This window comes from Alosa alosa, chromosome 11, assembly GCF_017589495.1.
Source record: "Alosa alosa isolate M-15738 ecotype Scorff River chromosome 11, AALO_Geno_1.1, whole genome shotgun sequence".
NCBI lineage: Eukaryota > Metazoa > Chordata > Actinopteri > Clupeiformes > Clupeidae > Alosa > Alosa alosa.
Genome location: NC_063199.1, coordinates 13624290 through 13640947, shown reverse-complemented (window position 1 = coordinate 13640947; position 16658 = coordinate 13624290). Strand labels below are relative to the sequence as shown.

The 16658-nt window shown below is 46.1% G+C and overlaps 1 protein-coding gene across 1 annotated transcript in view; it reads right to left on the bottom strand.

Annotated features, from left to right (window-relative positions):
* The window catches only part of itpr2 (inositol 1,4,5-trisphosphate receptor, type 2), a 33072-nt gene that overhangs the window by 6224 nt on the left and 10190 nt on the right, over positions 1-16658 (bottom strand). The window contains exons 5-28 of the mRNA XM_048257218.1: positions 16347-16505; positions 15020-15118; positions 14748-14831; positions 14357-14503; positions 14150-14245; positions 13284-13328; positions 10974-11122; positions 10303-10402; positions 9852-10012; positions 8869-9010; positions 8141-8299; positions 6419-6591; positions 5624-5743; positions 5339-5521; positions 4722-4973; positions 4128-4275; positions 3695-3842; positions 2823-3010; positions 2501-2624; positions 2318-2375; positions 1790-1955; positions 1171-1338; positions 793-882; positions 195-320 (exon numbers count right to left, since the gene is read on the bottom strand). Of these exons, the coding sequence (XP_048113175.1) occupies positions 195-320; positions 793-882; positions 1171-1338; positions 1790-1955; positions 2318-2375; positions 2501-2624; positions 2823-3010; positions 3695-3842; positions 4128-4275; positions 4722-4973; positions 5339-5521; positions 5624-5743; positions 6419-6591; positions 8141-8299; positions 8869-9010; positions 9852-10012; positions 10303-10402; positions 10974-11122; positions 13284-13328; positions 14150-14245; positions 14357-14503; positions 14748-14831; positions 15020-15118; positions 16347-16505 (3285 nt within the window). The remainder of the gene's footprint in view (positions 1-194; positions 321-792; positions 883-1170; positions 1339-1789; positions 1956-2317; positions 2376-2500; positions 2625-2822; positions 3011-3694; positions 3843-4127; positions 4276-4721; positions 4974-5338; positions 5522-5623; positions 5744-6418; positions 6592-8140; positions 8300-8868; positions 9011-9851; positions 10013-10302; positions 10403-10973; positions 11123-13283; positions 13329-14149; positions 14246-14356; positions 14504-14747; positions 14832-15019; positions 15119-16346; positions 16506-16658) is intronic.

Here is a 16658-nt window from a genome sequence, read left to right as displayed (position 1 = left end):
TACTTCTATACTCTTTGCTTTAAATCTGACTTTGAACTGACAGTCTTTTCCATCAGAATGTCTCTTCCTCCTCCTCCCCCCCTTACGGCCTAGTGTTTTGTGCGCGCTGGGTTTGTGAAAGGCGCTATAAAAATTGAACTTGTTGCTGTTGTTGTTATTATTGTTGACATTAATGACAGTAATATTCTGATTACCTTCTCATAGGGGATCTGCAGCAGGTCCAGCACTACAGTGTGGGCTCCCATGTTCTTCAGCAGTCTTTGTTGCTGAACTTTACTCTTCTTTGCAGGATAGCACAACTTGCTGAGCCTTATCAAGATCTAAAGGCAAAAACAAATCAACAACCTTTAACTAAATAGGGCCTTGCTGATGCATCAGTGAGCTATGGTGATCAAAAGGCACTGACATCACTGTAAACAGTCATTTATAGATGATAAAAAACGTAAAGAACCGTGGCCCACTGGTTAGCACTCTGGACTTGTAACCGGAGGGTTGCCGGTTCAAGCCCCGACCAGTGGGCCGCGGCTGAAGTGCCATTGAGCAAGGCACCTAACTGCTCCCGGAGTGCCGCCGTTGTAGCAGGCAGCTCACTGCGCCGGGATTAGTGTGTGCTTCACCTCACTGTGTGTTCACTGTGTGCTGTTTGTGTTTCACTAATTCACCAACTGGGTTAAATGCAGAGACCAAATTTCCCTCACGGGATCAAAAAAAGTATATATACTTATACTTAATAGAGATGGACAGCAGAAATTGATGGAGTGATGGCAAAGTGAAATGATGTGGCGTCCGTACCTCCTTTACAATGTTGTAGTTGTTGGCTTTGTTGCTGTCAATCTGTGGCTTTATGATCCCACTATCCACTGGGCTCAGGATACCAGCCTCCTGTCACCCAAACACAAGCAAGCACAGCACTATATCAGGAGCTCCTGCTCTCTGACACACAGTATCATTTGGTAGAGTAATTTCCCAACTATTAGCCATTGTACATTATTTATTGATTTTGCTAAATTTCTCCAGCTATGAAGTTAAAACACGGGGGCAGTTAATATGGTATTAATATGGTTTTCTTTCTTTTAACTTCCATAAAACACTGTCCTGCGGTTTATACACAATGTGGCTAATACACAGGAAATTACTGTAGTTGATAGGATCAACCAACAGGGGGCGCACCTCCATGTTCTGCTCCTGCTTCTGGCTGTCTCCCAGGTCCTCACTGCCGTAACCTCCGCTCTTCTCCACCCAGAGTTCGGACTTCTCCACTGTCAGCCGGAGCTGGTCCAGGTCCGTCTTGATCTGCTTATAGTTCTCCACGTCCTGCTCGGACACCAGCAGCTGGACCTACAGGACACATGGGTAGGGCACAAACACCCTGTTAAATGTGCAAAACTCTCTACAAGACCTGATATTGGCCTGGAGTCTAAATGAATGCCAGATGAAAATCTAGATGAAAGAAATGCCACACAATAGAAAGGAATAGTGATTGACAGAGCATAATGAAAATGAGTCACAGATTCTGAATTTACAAGGTTATGGTGTACAGTATGACAGTTCCTTGGTGAACGCGACTAAAATGAGTGAGTCACTAAGGACTTTAACATCAGTGAGGCTAGAGAGAGCCATGCACTGGCATCTTTGCAATGACACAGTGAGATAGCCTTGGTAAAAAGGTCCATGTCGTTAAAAGCTGCTTTTATATTTTGTGCTTACATCCTGGTGCCTCCGAAAGAAATTGAAATAAAAGACGGATGCGAGCAGAGCAGTGTAGCACCTGGCTCAGACTGGCTCTCACCTGTCTGAAGGCCTGCAGGACTTCTGCCCTCTGGCTGAAGTGCTTGAAGATGAGCTGCAGGGATCCGGACACCAGAGGCGGGTAGTCCTGCATGATGAGGTGGATGAGGACCCTCAGGAAGGTCCGGCCACCCTCGTCGTCCAGCTCCACCGCACTCCTCTCTTTACTGCAGTGAGATGAAAACACAGCTCACCACCAGCTCAGGTAGAGATCAAGTCATCCACAGCTCACTCTCAGCTCCCTCAATGACTTGAAACATCCAGCGCCAAAGCTAGACCATCAATTGCCTCAGAATGCTACTACTGGTAGGATTATTTTGAACTAAGCAATAAAAGAACTCATTAGCCATTGAAGTAACTGTTCCTTTTTTTACAGTAGCTTAATTACAGGCATACAGATCAATACTAACTACTATTCTATACACTGTCCCAAATTCAAAAGAGAAGACCAGCACAGCCCACAAATCAAATAATAATAAAAACACACATATCAAGGTCTCTGTTGATGGTGATTTAACACTATAGTTACCTTCCAGCAAACATTGTCTCTGCTTTTGCAACAATCTCATCAATGTCTGGCTCTGACACTGCAAAGATGATGAGATTCAAGTAATGTATGGAAACATGGTTCAATAATAATTGGATTACAAGATATCACTATGTAACTAATTAAGCACATACATATGGTTAATGTGAAATAAACTCATCCTACCTGATATGGGCAGGTAATCTGACACAGACATCGAGCTGTCGGTCATACTCTGGTCACCAAACTCTTTCTTATAGATGGACAGCAAGTACGTGATGCGATAGTCCAGACGCACACTCAGGATAAACTTCAGATTGACATCAGTGCAAAACAAAACACATTGAGTCATATAAGAACAATGTGCCAAATGACTCAAACAGATGCATTTGTCATGTTAAAAGTCCATTAACACATCACATGCTCTTTCAGGCTACAGGTGGCAAGATGAGTGCCGTCAGTGCAGGGCGAGCTGCACGACTCTGCTCTCCCACCAGATGGCGCTCACCTGGAGGATCTCGATTATCCTCAGCTTGGTGTCCATCACCATGACGTCCTCATTGTCTGGGATATGGTGGGGCATTCCGTGGCGCGAGGCCGGCGGGGAGTCCGGCAGGCTGAGTGGAACGGAACCCCGCAGAACCATCTGGCTCATCATCTCCCCAACCCCATGGATGGTGCGCAGAACATTGTTCCCTAGCACACAAACAGACACGTGGACATACACAACCGGCAGATTACCACACACACACACAATCAATAAATAATACAGGTGATATTTTAATAGGGCAATCTTGTCAAGATGGCTGAGGGCTGTGGGACCCAAATGTAAATGCAAAGACTACCTGAGATTTGGGTTCTAACATTCACACATTTTTAGGTTTCCAACTAGCAGTGAGGTGTCAAAACAGCTAAGAGATTCTGACGTGTAGGCACGGCAAGCGCAAATTCCACTGGCTCCCATCTGAGCACAGACCAAAACAGTTAGCTGCACTCTAAGTATGACTCTGCCTGTGAGAATGACACAGAACTTGGAAGGGCAAAAGAAATGCTGCTAGACGCAACGCAGAACACTTCGTACTTGACCATGTCTTCAGCCTCTGCAACTTACTGTAATTTCATTACATTTATTCATTTGGCAAGACATTCAAGCTGCAATGCAGAGGGCACCTTTTCTAAAAATTACTACTGCATCTGTCAATACTATTACTAGAGGATAGGAGTGCTGACATTAGTTCTGGTCAAAGTGTGGTGGAAGGAGAAAGTGGTAATTTCATTTTAAAGGTGAAATATAATGACATGGTAAAGCTGTATGTAGCCTTCATGCTGAGTACAGTGTGTGTGTGTGTGTGTGTGTGTGTGGGTAAGAGAGTGTCTGACCTCCCTCTGGGCTCTTGTTGAGTTTGGCCAGGTAAGTGAGGGGCGGCTGCACAATGTCCAGGATGGCCAGCAGGGTGCGCGTGAGGCTCAGCAGCTTACTGAAGCTGTAGAAGCCAAAGTAGACCAGGTTCCGCGCCAAGTTTACCACCTGAGACAAGCCAGAGAGACACTTAGAACACCTTTTACTGAGCAACCCTGTGGAGCACTACTATAGCACTATTGTACACTACTACCATCAGGACAGAGATAGAATGTAAATCAATAAAGAATTTACCGGTACATCAATAAGCAATCGGTTTCCAAAGCAATACATGGAAAACAGCCCTTTGTCTGAATTTAGCATGGTAACAAAAACAATTCTTGGTCAGTATGTGTAATAGATCTATTGATATAGATATAAATCTATAGATGAAGATCTATTATGTGACCTCACCTCCAGGGTCAACTCGTTCTTCTCCTCGTCTCCAAACGGGTAGGCCTGACTGACCACGTCTCTCAGGTACTCCTCCACAAACTCCATGGTGGGCGCAAACTTCCTCTTCATCTCCTCTCGAGACATGTCCCGGAACTCGTACTCATACCTGCACGCAACACGCACACACACACACACAGCTCAGACTCAGTGTGCTTAAAAACAGCAGCACTCTAGCAGAGCTCCAACCCCCTCGTAAAAACACTTTTCACGCAGAACTGGCTAGAAACAAGACTGAAGGGAACCTAATTTGACGTGATAGCATGATTCATCATTATTAACATCAAATAACAGGCCAGTTGAGTTTGACTGTTTTTGCACAGCATAGCACATCAAGAGTCATTTCTCTATATTTTTATATACTTTCTATATATCTTACTGATCTTTGCTCTAGCTGTACCACTGGCCCATGTTCATGTTGTGTACGATTAAGACAACAAGACTTTATGTTCACATGATACATTTTTTTGGAGGTTTCATATAAGCTGCAGTGCTACAGTGAGTGCACCCTGCACTGCCCACTATTTCTCAGATCACTCCCCTGGGGCCACTCACTCGTGGATGGTGGTCTTGGAGGGGATCTCGGTCCAGAGGCGGGCGTAGCGCACCGGCACCACGGCCTCCTGGGGGTCGCGGTCCACGTGCATGTGCAGCATGAGGCGGCAGAAGGAGGCGCGCAGGTTGTAGGGCAGGCAGTCGTCGAACATGCTGCGCAGGATCAGCTCCACCGGCAGCTGGCTACTGATCTGGTTGATGGCCAAGTATTGGCGGTCCAGACACATCTTAGCAAAGAGATTCAACTGATACCTGAGGAGAGGAGAGGAGAGAGGAAGAGAGGAGAGAAGAGGAGAGGAGAGGAGAGAGGAAGAGAAGAGAGAGGAGAGGAGAGAGGAAGAGAAGAGAGGAGAGGAGAGAGGAAGAGAGGAGAGGAGAGAAGGTGAGAAGGAGAGGAGAGGAAAAAGACAAGAGGTGAGAGGAGAGGAAAGAGGCAATGAAAAATGGAGAGCAAAAGACAATAAACCAAAAGAGAATGCAAATGTGAAAGGTTGTGTGTAAAAAGGGCCATACTGGTGATTGCATTTTGGATAAACCTAATGTGGTTAACAGTCAGGGTGAATGTAGGATATGGATGTCTGTTGTTGAGGGAATCTCAAGGGGAAGCACAGGCGCACCTGTAATAGGTGACCACGTCCATGTCCAGCTTGTGGTTGCCCTTGGCGTCCTGGGCGAGGTGGCGGATGGACTTGCCATGGGGCTCCTTGTTGGCGTCAATCCAGTAGAGCCACACCTCCTCATCATCACCCTCGTCATGCATGAGAGAGGACTCCAGAGAAGTCTCTGTGTGTGGGATCAGTCTGACACACACACACACTTTTGAGAACATATATGTTGCAGCAATAGCTAACTGTAACACACATGTTTGTAGGGCTACATGTACAAATGGACTCTGAGCTTACTTGGTCTGAATGAGAATGTCCGCATTGGTGGGGTTGAGCACGAACTTGCAGATAAGCTCCTGAGTGACTGGGATGGCCGTCTTGTTGGACACACACAGATCCGACAAGTAATCCAGGAACCTGAGAAGGCACAACACACACAGACATACACACACAGACATACACACACACACCAAATCATTCTAGTGAACCCATTTTGACATCAAACTTGAGTAGACCACACTTATCTCGCAAAAGCAAAACATCATGTTCCACTGCATCAGAGTAAATTGCTTCATTTTTCTTAGGGCACCAGCAATTTTCCACCACTAAAAAACAGTCTGCCATCTCCTCCAGCAGGCCTACGCTAATGAAAATGTCATTACATTTCCCACTTATGCTTTTTGATGGTTTGTGGTAATGGAGTGAACATTCAAAATCTGGCTGGGTTTTGAGGGGTAGAGTTCAGCTAGGGTTAGAGAGGTAGACGTGCTTAAGGATGATGATGAATCTTCATCATCCTCTTCATGCACAGTCTATGGCATTCTGAGAATATAGAAACCAGCTGTGCCGTGCTCACAGGACAATGATGACCTGCTCTCCCACTATATTTAGGATCTTCATGCTTTCCAAATCTTGGACTTCAGTGTCCTCGAAAATATATTTGTGCATTTCCACTCAGGATGGGAAAAGGGAAAGGTGTTGCAGCAGTAAAAAAGGAGCACGGGGCTGAGGGAGTCCTGGTGTTTTGTAGGGGTGGGTGAGTGCTGGTGGGGTGGGGTAGGGTGGGGTGGCGCGGGGGTCACCCCCTCATACCTAGGCTCACGGTTGCGTCTCAGCAGGTTGACAAAGGTCTCGATCTCCTTGGCGGTGATGTGCTTCTCCAGCAGCTTGCGGTTGTTGTGCAGCAGGGCGGTGATTGTGTCCTCGGCCAAGATCTCGTAGCCGATCTGGGACTGCATGATGGAGAAGTTCTTAGCGATGTATTCCTGCAGGGGACACAGGAAAGAGTTAGAGGAGCAGTGTGCTCTGGGCACTGGCATTGCCTATGGAGATAGGGCACCTTCTCTAGGCAGTCAATGGTCTTCAGTTGCGGAACAACTGAAAGTAAGCTCCAGGGTGCAAGCTCTCTGTACAGTACATGTGCATGTGTCTACGTGTCTGGGTGTGTGCAGGTTCCTGCAGTATCAAAGCCTCAAATCATTGTAGCAGAGTCTCCACCAGAGTTTGGCAGGGGGGTGTTCATGCACATATGAGTGTACAGTACAAATGCATAAGCTAGAATGGGTGTGGCAAGAAAAAGAGTGTATACATTTGATCGCGCCTCTCTCCGTGCCTGTCTCTGCACCTGTCTCTGCGTCAGGGTTTCCGTTGTCCGGTAATTACCGGACATTGGCCGGAAAAAAAATGAAATGTCCAACAAAATTAAATCTCTCCGGTCAAATTGTCCGATTGAAATTGGCTAATAATCCCGTCCCCTAACGCAATCTGAATTTGAGAATAAGCCTTAATAGGTAAGCCTACATTATACGTCCTCTGGCTATGTTTTTAAATGAACAGGCTCTACCGTTTGAAAAGTAAGCTATTAAACAACACGCCTGCTGCATTTCAAATAGGAAGTGCACACTTAAAACGTCCATGTTAAACAACGAACAAATGAGTGAGGCGGTTCAAACATGGCCAGGCCCAGGCAGAGCCTTAAAAGTTTTTTCAGAGGCCAGATGCGATGGATGATGATAAATTGGTAACGTCTGAAGCCTCAGATGTCCGTCCGGTCAACTCCACCACCACCAGATAAAAAGCAGAAGTGTCGGCCGTATCTGTCAGAATCAGTGACATTGGAAGTGGAGTTGTGGGGGGTGCGGCCGCTCCAAGACACGGTCATTCTCCGTGTACACTGGACATGCAAAGTGTTCTTTACCCAAAGCATTCAGTAGGCCTATGCGTTCTCTGTCTATGATCTGCAGGGTTAGGGCCTCCTCGACGAGGCGATTACTGGTCCGCAGATAATTTCTGGCACAATCAAACGGTATCATTGAACCGCGGCCGAAAGAAAAAAAAAACTAAACATGTCTCAGAATAGGAAACATTTCTTAATTTATTGTTATCAAATAAAAAGGCATAGCATTAGGGGTGGTGTGAGCGCTCATTTTTGTGTGTGCGCATCTGAGTAAGTTAAACAGTCACCACTGGAGATAACGTGGGTAGCAGCAACAAACAACGTAGCCTCTTTAAAACAACGAACGAAGCGGACTCTTGCTATCCATGAAAAGATACTGGCTAGATCTTGTTTGGCATGTTTAAGTTGGGCTAATGAACATGTTGCATTCTATACAGCCTGATTATGTCATTCTTTTAGCTACATGGCCTGTCTCCAGTTTTCCTAAATTTGACTAATTAAGAAGGGATAATAGGATATTTGACCGGCATATCATCAAAATGTCCGGAAAACGAAACCTCTGCCTGTCACTTTGACCGGCACCATTTTTTTCTAGCGGAAACTCTGTTCTGCGGCTGTGTCTGCGGCTGTGGACATGCCTGGTTCTTGCGGTAGTCCTGCTGGGAGTGGCGTAGCACCCTGTAGCAAAGGCGCAGCATGTACTTGTACTGGGCGTAGCGCTGGTCCCCCAGATCCTCCAGCTTCAGCATTGGACCGTCCCCCTTGTCACTGAACGGAGCTTTCAGAATGCCAAAGATCTGCAGTGCACACACACACACACACACACACACACACACAAAAGTCACAGACAAATTGTCACTTATAAGTTTACATTAATCATTCTGAAGAGTGTTTTTCCCTTGTTTTATAAATGATTAAATTATAATACAATTGTGTTTTTTGAGTAGGGTAAGATCAATTTAAATAGAATGGATTAACAACCCGCAGTGCTTTAAAATCCTTCCAGCCAATTACACTAGAGATATGCGTTTGATTATAAAATTCCCATCTTGTTCACTGATGGTGAATAACGTATAGGTGGTGAATTCAATGAAAGATAATTATCATATAATGTCTTTTCAAACAAAAAGGAAGTAGACGATTAAAGTCATCAGGTTCCTGATTGCGGTTAACAGTGTGACTGTGTGATGCTCTGCAAGTGGGCTCTGTGTGTAATGAACTGGTCTAAATTTAGACTTATCTTTCAGCTTGAGTTTGATTGCAATTGTGCTTCCCAGAGTTGGGACTATGGTATTGGATAAGCATGTTTGTTGGTCTGTAAAGTATGCTTTAGGTGTGTGTGTGTGTGTGTGTGTGTGTATCTGACCTGTTTGAGTATATTCTGCTCCCGCATCAGTTTCTGCCGCTCTCTGTTGAGGTTGGAGATGACCACTGACAGCACCTCCTGGCCATTATTGGGCACGTCACACACAAAGAAGATCAGATCTTCCAGCAGGTTGATGACAAACCTGAAGAGCACAGCACAGCACAAGGTCAGCGTTGGTGGAGGACACCAGCTGATATTAAGCTCATGGGCACATACCAGGAAGAAAAGACATTCATATTTTATTCTTCAGAGAAGGAAAAACAGATTCAAGAGTTCATTCACAGCCTTTTCTGTGCAAAATGGAAGCAAGGCCCTTGTAGGACAAACACAAAATGAAGCTTGCTAAAAGCCACTGTGAGGCTTGAACTGATATTATTCTTAAAACATGGGGCCCATGATTCAGTTTCAGCTTGGGAAAAAGTGTTGATCTTTGTGCTCAACAGTCAATCAAATCACATCCATTCCTTCGGCGCACCTGAAGCATGGGGTCGACTGACTGTGACAATGACATTTTTTAATGTTGTTTTTTATGCTCGTTTCCCCACTTATAGAGCCGGGACTTTGTATGAACACGCACAAGTTCTTTGACCACAAACACTGAATGGGCAACTAGAGGCCAGTGAAGAGCAATGGCTGAATTTCACATTTCTGTGCCACCATGGCCTTGCCATCAATGCAAAACAATAACAAACTCACCTTGCCCTGCACTGAGCCATCATGCATTATCATATTTGTAACAAGACCATCTTAGTTCACTCAATGAATTCCAAGAACTATATAGAGAACATTGATGCAACAGACATGTCATGCACTGTTGAACCTTGTGGTATTATATGCAGAGTCCATTTCAGCAGCTGCTGTCCACAAGGCATGTCGGACAGCAGCGAGCCTTGAATTACTTTAGGGTGTCATGTCCATTTAAGAGATTTGTCAGTTGCGAACCCTGTGACCTTTTGAACAGGAAGCGCACACAAGGGCTGTACCTCCTCTCATTCTGGGTGATGTTGCTGTGCTCCAGCTTGCCCACGGTCGACTCCAGCACCTTGTTGGCATCGTTGGCAAAGTCCAGGTCCCTGACCTCGGACAGCGGCACAGACACGATTGAGAAGGCTTCCTTGTCCTCCTTCGTGGAGCAGGTGCCAATCTTCAAGTGAAGCAGACACAAAGCAACACTACTTAACTTGACTAAACTTATGCAAGAGATGAATGCACATCACTCAAAAAAGTGTCTCACTCACTGAATGATTGCAGTGGGGAAATAAAACCAGCATTCACTTAAAGATACAGTTTCAACTTTTGTTTACCTTCACTTCTGACTGTATTGCGTAAGTGGTTCTGTGGTTTGAGGATGCAAGTGTTGTGTTGAACAGGTGGGTGTATGAAATCAACAACATCACTGTGTGTGCATGTCTGAGTGTGTGTGTGTGTGCTCACCTTGAGCATGACCGGTCTCTCCTCATCCTTATCAATGTTGATTGCGGTGCTGGTCACCCAGGTGTTTGTACAAAGGTGACGCAGACGCACATAAGAGTTCCTGCAACACAAGGCAGAAATCCATTAAAACGTGCGCACAGGAACACACAGCACATATCCATAGAAAATAGAAACTGCCCTCAGCCTAGAGTCAGCCTAGAGGGCAAAGGGCTGTTAACACCAGGAATGATATAAATACTATATTATACTATACAGACATCTGTAACTATGTAATAATATGAGCATCCACACTGACACTAACGAGGAATATGAGATAAATCATTCCTCATGATGATAAATATGATGTCTATAATTAGCCGGATTCTGATTGGCTGTCAGCTTTTTATTGTTCTTAAAATGGCTCTGAAAGTGATCCCTGACAATATTGTTCTTCATGTCGTTTTCGTTATAGTGCGTGGTGTGAGCGTTGTCATTCATATTGACTACAGCAATACTTAAAAGCGTTGTTTTTGCCATTTGGCCTTACAGTTATTGTTCCTGGTGTGAACGGCTCTTAATGGTGTGTGAAATTCCTCACTTAATAACAATGGTTTCAAAGTGCTTTACGTGACACAGAAGATGCGGAGGCGCTGTAGCAAAGAGAGAGGGAGAGAGTGGACCCGCTGACTGACCTGGGCACGGGGCAGTCGGCCGGCTGCAAGGTGGTGGCGTCCAGCTCAAACAGCGAGGCGATGTCATTGCCGTGAGGCACCGACACCAGGGTGAAGGCGATCTTCTCCGCAGCCTGCCCCTTCTTCTTGAACACACTGTCTGTCTCTGTCTAGACGGAGCAAGAGAAAACTCATGTGGGGTACCGACTGTGTGCATCCAAACATAACAGACATGATTTCCTTTGTATTAGATTATGAGATGCAAATGTGACTGAGATTGAGATGAGGTATTATTGTTATGAGATAAATACACCTCCTGTGTTGAGCAAATGGTATGCTGTAGCAATCTGTGTTTGAGGGAAGGTGTGCTTTTTAAAAACTGCTTACAAGCATTCAAATCCACTAGAACGGAATACGCCTGTTTGGACCTCTCTACAGTACTGCGGGCAGACAAGGGAGACAGCCTGAAGTTTAACTAACATTCACAGAAACTTCCAGAACAGCCAGAATGAATATACTGCACCCTTATGTCTTCAGAAAAAAAAAAAAGCAGGTAGGTTGTGGGGATGTCTGGGTCCACATCTGAATATAAATTGCGGTGGGAGCTTTTGTTTTAGGGGCTGACACTGCAGTTTTATCAACAGGCAGGGGGCACTCACATGAAACACCACAGGCAGGCCTTGTGCCTAGCTGTCATGAAGTATTCTGGGGATATAGTTTCCGTCCTCTCTGATGAGGGAAGATGCACACTGCGTCTGAGGGAGGATTTTAAACAGCGGGCTCTTGACAACACTAATCACAGACACAAGCTTGTTTTGCAGAGCCGGCGCTGAAGAGTTAATCCCAGAATTCTCTCCTGCATGAGACATGAGACTCACGGGCGCTTGGCTCCAGCCACCCCCACCAAACACCTCTTCTTCTTTTTTCTCGCTCCGCTTCCACTCCCTCGCGCTCCCTCGCTCGCGCTGCTGCGCCAATGACTCACACACACGCACACACACAGCCGAGCAGACAGCACGTCTGCTGCCTCTCACGGGGCATCCCGAGACTCAGACATTATGTAAGGAGCCCCCTCAGAGCGTGTGTATGTGTGTGTGTGTGTGTGTGTGTGTGTGTGCAAGTGTAAGTGTGTGCGTATGTTTGCAATAGTTGCTTTAGCAGAATACTAATACGCCAGGTAGGAGAAGAGAAACAAAGCGTAAATAGACTTCTCCCCAGGGCGAGGGAGTAAGAACTGAGCCTGTCTCACACGATACAAGTGGTTCTGTAAGTGTGTGTGCGTGTGTTTGTGTGTGTCTGTGTGAGTGAGCAAAATTGTGTGTGTGTGTGTGTGTGTGTGTGTGTGTGTGTGTGTGTGTGTGTGAGACAGACAGAGAGTGAGCAGGAGAGAAAGAGGGGTGAGTATAGAGAACAGCAGAGAGATTACATAAGAGCCGCTGGTGGGAGAATGGGAGAAGGCGGGGGTCCCAGGAAACGCTGTGATATGCAACCAAACAACAGGGCAAAGCAGGGGGCAGCAATTTCAGAGACAGACAGTTCAGCAGACACACACACACACACACAAAGACACACACAACCATGCACATTCAGACACAGATACAGACATAGACTATCTCTTTTCCTGTTTACACGATTTACACTGATCAAATCAAGTGTGTGTTCACACCACTTTTAGGTCTCATTCTCAGTCTCATAAAGGTCTCATTTCCCACTTTCAACATGGGACCTATTTGAAAAATAAGGTGGTAGTGCCAGGAAAGCAAGCAGTAATGAACCGACTTCCTTTGAATATGAAAGATATAAGCACTACCAAATGAAAAACAATCATAGACACACACACACACAGACAGACACACAGACACACACAATGGCACTCATGGATACAGCAAACACAAACCTATAGTCATGCATACATAATGCACCCAGAGTCAGGCATACATAACTTTAGGCAGCAGGTGGCCACATATGTTGGGAGAAAGACTCAAGACAGATAAAGCAGTTTGGCTCTGACGGCTCAGAAGACCTCAAACATGTAAGAGGAGGAAACTAAACAGACGCTCAGAGAGGCACATCTGACAACAGTGGTACATAATACCTAAAAAGGAGCCTAACAAATATGTTCTCTCACCAAGAGCTTTAGACCACAAGATCACCCCAGATCAGTCTCATATCAAAAGATCATGACTTTGAGCATTGGAAGTTTGAGCATTGGAGATCATGACTTTGAGCATTGGAAGTTTTTGAGCATTGGAAGTTCCTTGGCTCATAATGGCGGAAATAACCAGTTGGCACACGCGTAGTTCTGGGCAGTGTTAAACAGTGCAAACTCACCTCTCCTTTCTGGTCTATGCTGTCCGCCCTAAAATCTGGATTCACCTGAAATGCAAACCAAGCACTTATTACACACACACACACACACACACGCACACAAAGACCCGCACACACACACACACACACAGATATACACACACATTCATAAACACACTGCTAACATCTGGCAGTATGTTTGGGATGAGTCTAAACAGTGGGGAGAGTGCCATCTACAGTACACTAAGTGTAAACTCAAGATCTAAAGCTGCTCTCAGCTCTGACTCCTGCTCTGACAGAGAGAGTGTAATGAGGCACTTGGGGGCGTCTGGGCATCTAACTTCACACGGCACCCAGCACCAGTGTGCTCACAAGGTCGGTGCGCCCTCACATTCACTGGAGCATGCTAGGATAGGCCAGCAGGCGGGAGCACGCCACGGAGAACACACATGAACACCATTGTTATTTCCCTCACCTCCTGGTTAGGGGGGAAAGAAGGTATTGTACTCGGGTGCGTCTCTTTGTCTGTGGGTCTCCTCACACATAACCAAAAAAACTGTTCACTGGGCACTGCTCCGATGTACTTCTATTTTTTGGCAGAAGATCCCCATCTCTCGGGCTCATGTGACAGGAGTGTGTTTGTTTTGACGGTGAGTGTGGCTGCACATATTCAAATGTATTTTAAAAAGGAGCAGCAGCGTACACACAGGGACACACAAGCTGTTGTTTAGACTCCGACACATGGAAGCGACACATCAGTCAGGGGAAACGTGCCCATAGTTATGTGCAGCTACACAAGGGCAAGGGTGGAGTGGGTGGGTGATGGCTATGGAACGGATGGTGTTGGAAATGGAAAGAATCAGAGGGGTGAGGACAGAGAGAAGAAGCACCTCTGCAGCCAGGTAGTTGCCGGTGGCCAGGTGCTTGAAGCGGAACAGGCTATTCCACTGGCCGGCGCCTCCTCGGCAGGGGTCGTAGTGCACCACCTGTAACAAACAGCCCATCAAGAGAGGGTCAGTAGAACGTCCTGTCATAGCACAAACAAAAATCAGCAAACCTGCAAACTAGGCTAACCAGTAAGAAAGATGTAGTCAAACCTCAATTTCCCAGAGGGCTTTGGAGCTGGTGGCAGAGGTTGCTGATTGACGGAGTGTGGTCCTGAGGAAGACATGCTGCTGCTTCTTGTACTCGTCACATGTGAGGAACTTCTCCTGCTCAGCATGGAAGAGCCTGACCACATCCCCCTGCCACAAAGGAAGAGAGGGGGGAAGAGGAAGACCAGGGGGGAACAAAAGGGGAAGTGAGGGAGGAGAAAGAGAAGAGAGAGAGAGAGCGAGAGAGAAAGTCAGAGGAAGGAAAGTAAGAGACATGTGAATGTGGAGGTTGACAGAGGAAGGGGAAGATCTGCGGTATTGCCAATGACTACTGTAAACACCAGTGTTGAGTATTATTCTGTCTGAGACAAGGGGAAGTCTGCCACACACTGACCCCTTTGAGTACATCCTCTCTGTAGTCACTGAACTTCATGAAAAGCGTGACCTTCCAGCTCGTATTGCAGTTCACGGCATTGACCTGTCCACCATTGCAAAAACAAAACCAACAACAGAGACAGCTATGAGTTGACTTTTGCATGAAGCTCATCTTAGAAAACACCCTGCAGCATGACAGCTGGCAGTGAACTAAAAGCTTTAACTTCACTGTTAATGAGCAATGCGGATATGAGTGATAGATGCTTTGCGGAACCTTCCGGAATACCTCACCTCCTTGCAGCCGCGGTTGTCCAAGAGCTCGATGTTACTGGCATGGAGCGGCTGTCCAGCGTTGACTGGCATCAGGACGACCTTATCTCCAACAACCACCTTCAACCAGACGGGAAAGGAGGGAGAAAGAGATGGGTAAAAACAGGACAGAAGTTCAGTGAGGCCCTCTGGAGGAGAGTGAATCACATGCAATTAATTTTCCATGACCAGTACGTGGGCAGGAGACAACCGGTGGTAAAACAGGAAATGGCAGCTCTTTGGCATGCATGAGAGAAGCCCTGGTGCGCCATGCATTTATGGCTCTCCAACACCACACCCTACACGCAAGTGTCTGTCTGTCTGTCTGTCTGTCTGTCTGTCTCTGACTCTCTGTCTGTCTGTCTGTCTCTGACTCTCTCTGACTCCTTTCTGGCCTGCGTGGCTACCATAGTGCGGTCCTGTGGGAGAGCTGGGTGGTCATGAGTCCGGGGGCTCAGTGCAAGGAGAGCACAGGAGGCTGGTCTATTACAGAGGGCATTTCCATATGGCCATTAAACAGCACACCACACACTCTGACAAATGCCACAGACTAGTGCTCCATACAGAGGGTGTTTGAATACATGGGTCTGTGTTTACACAAATAAGGTGCTGGGGCTGGTGGGACAGACAAGTTCTACAGTGTTGATGGCGTACTGTTTATCAGATAAAACTACCCATGACGGGCTCTAAACTGAGCAATTCAAAATCTCACTGGCCCAGTATCACTCTACTCTCTTCTCTGAAGAGGAAGGTAAATATGGCATGTCAAAGTGTGATGACAAGGTGAAAACGCAGGCAACAAATGAGGTCTCACATTCAAACGTGCAGGTCACAGTTTCAGTGCTAACATGCTAATGTGGCCTATCCTAACAAACACACAATAGACTACGCACACACAACACACACACACACACACACACACATGCACAGCAATCAAATCATGTACCTTTACCCATTGGTTTTCTAAGTTGAGAGGAAAGGAAAGATCAAATGAGTTAATGTGTTATAGCATGATGGGAATCTTTTAGATTTTGATTTGAAAAGAACAGATTAAAATACATCTCTAGAATCCATTCACATTAAGTACCATTTTAAAATGACATCAACACAGACTGAGTAACTTCCGTTCAAATAAAGTAAAATCTGCAACAGATTAATGATGTTAATAGCAACAGCTACTCTGAACACCCTCCTTTTAGTTCATTTTTAAAAAGCCTGTCTTTGCTCTGAGTGCATGATGCCTGATAAAGAGCATACTGTTGGAATAAAGAACTCCCATCTGGTGGTGATGGGGGAGGGGGACACCTACATTATCTCCCTCACTGCGGAGCTTCCAGAAGGGCTGGATGTAGAACCAGGAGCCCTCATTGCCGGCGTTATCCAGCGACACACGCATGGCATTCTTCTCCAGGAGCGCTGGCAAACGCTTGTTCACCGTCAGGTACTTATTGCTCTTGATGTGCAGCAGCTACAGTTTTAGACACACATAATAAATGGTTAGATGGATGGCTCAATACAATGTGACTGGAGAGAGCAGTCACCTCTCTTAGTTCATTTTTTTTTTTGAGAACACAATGCTCAATATCACAAATGGATAGAGGAAACACAGAAGATTTTTTGC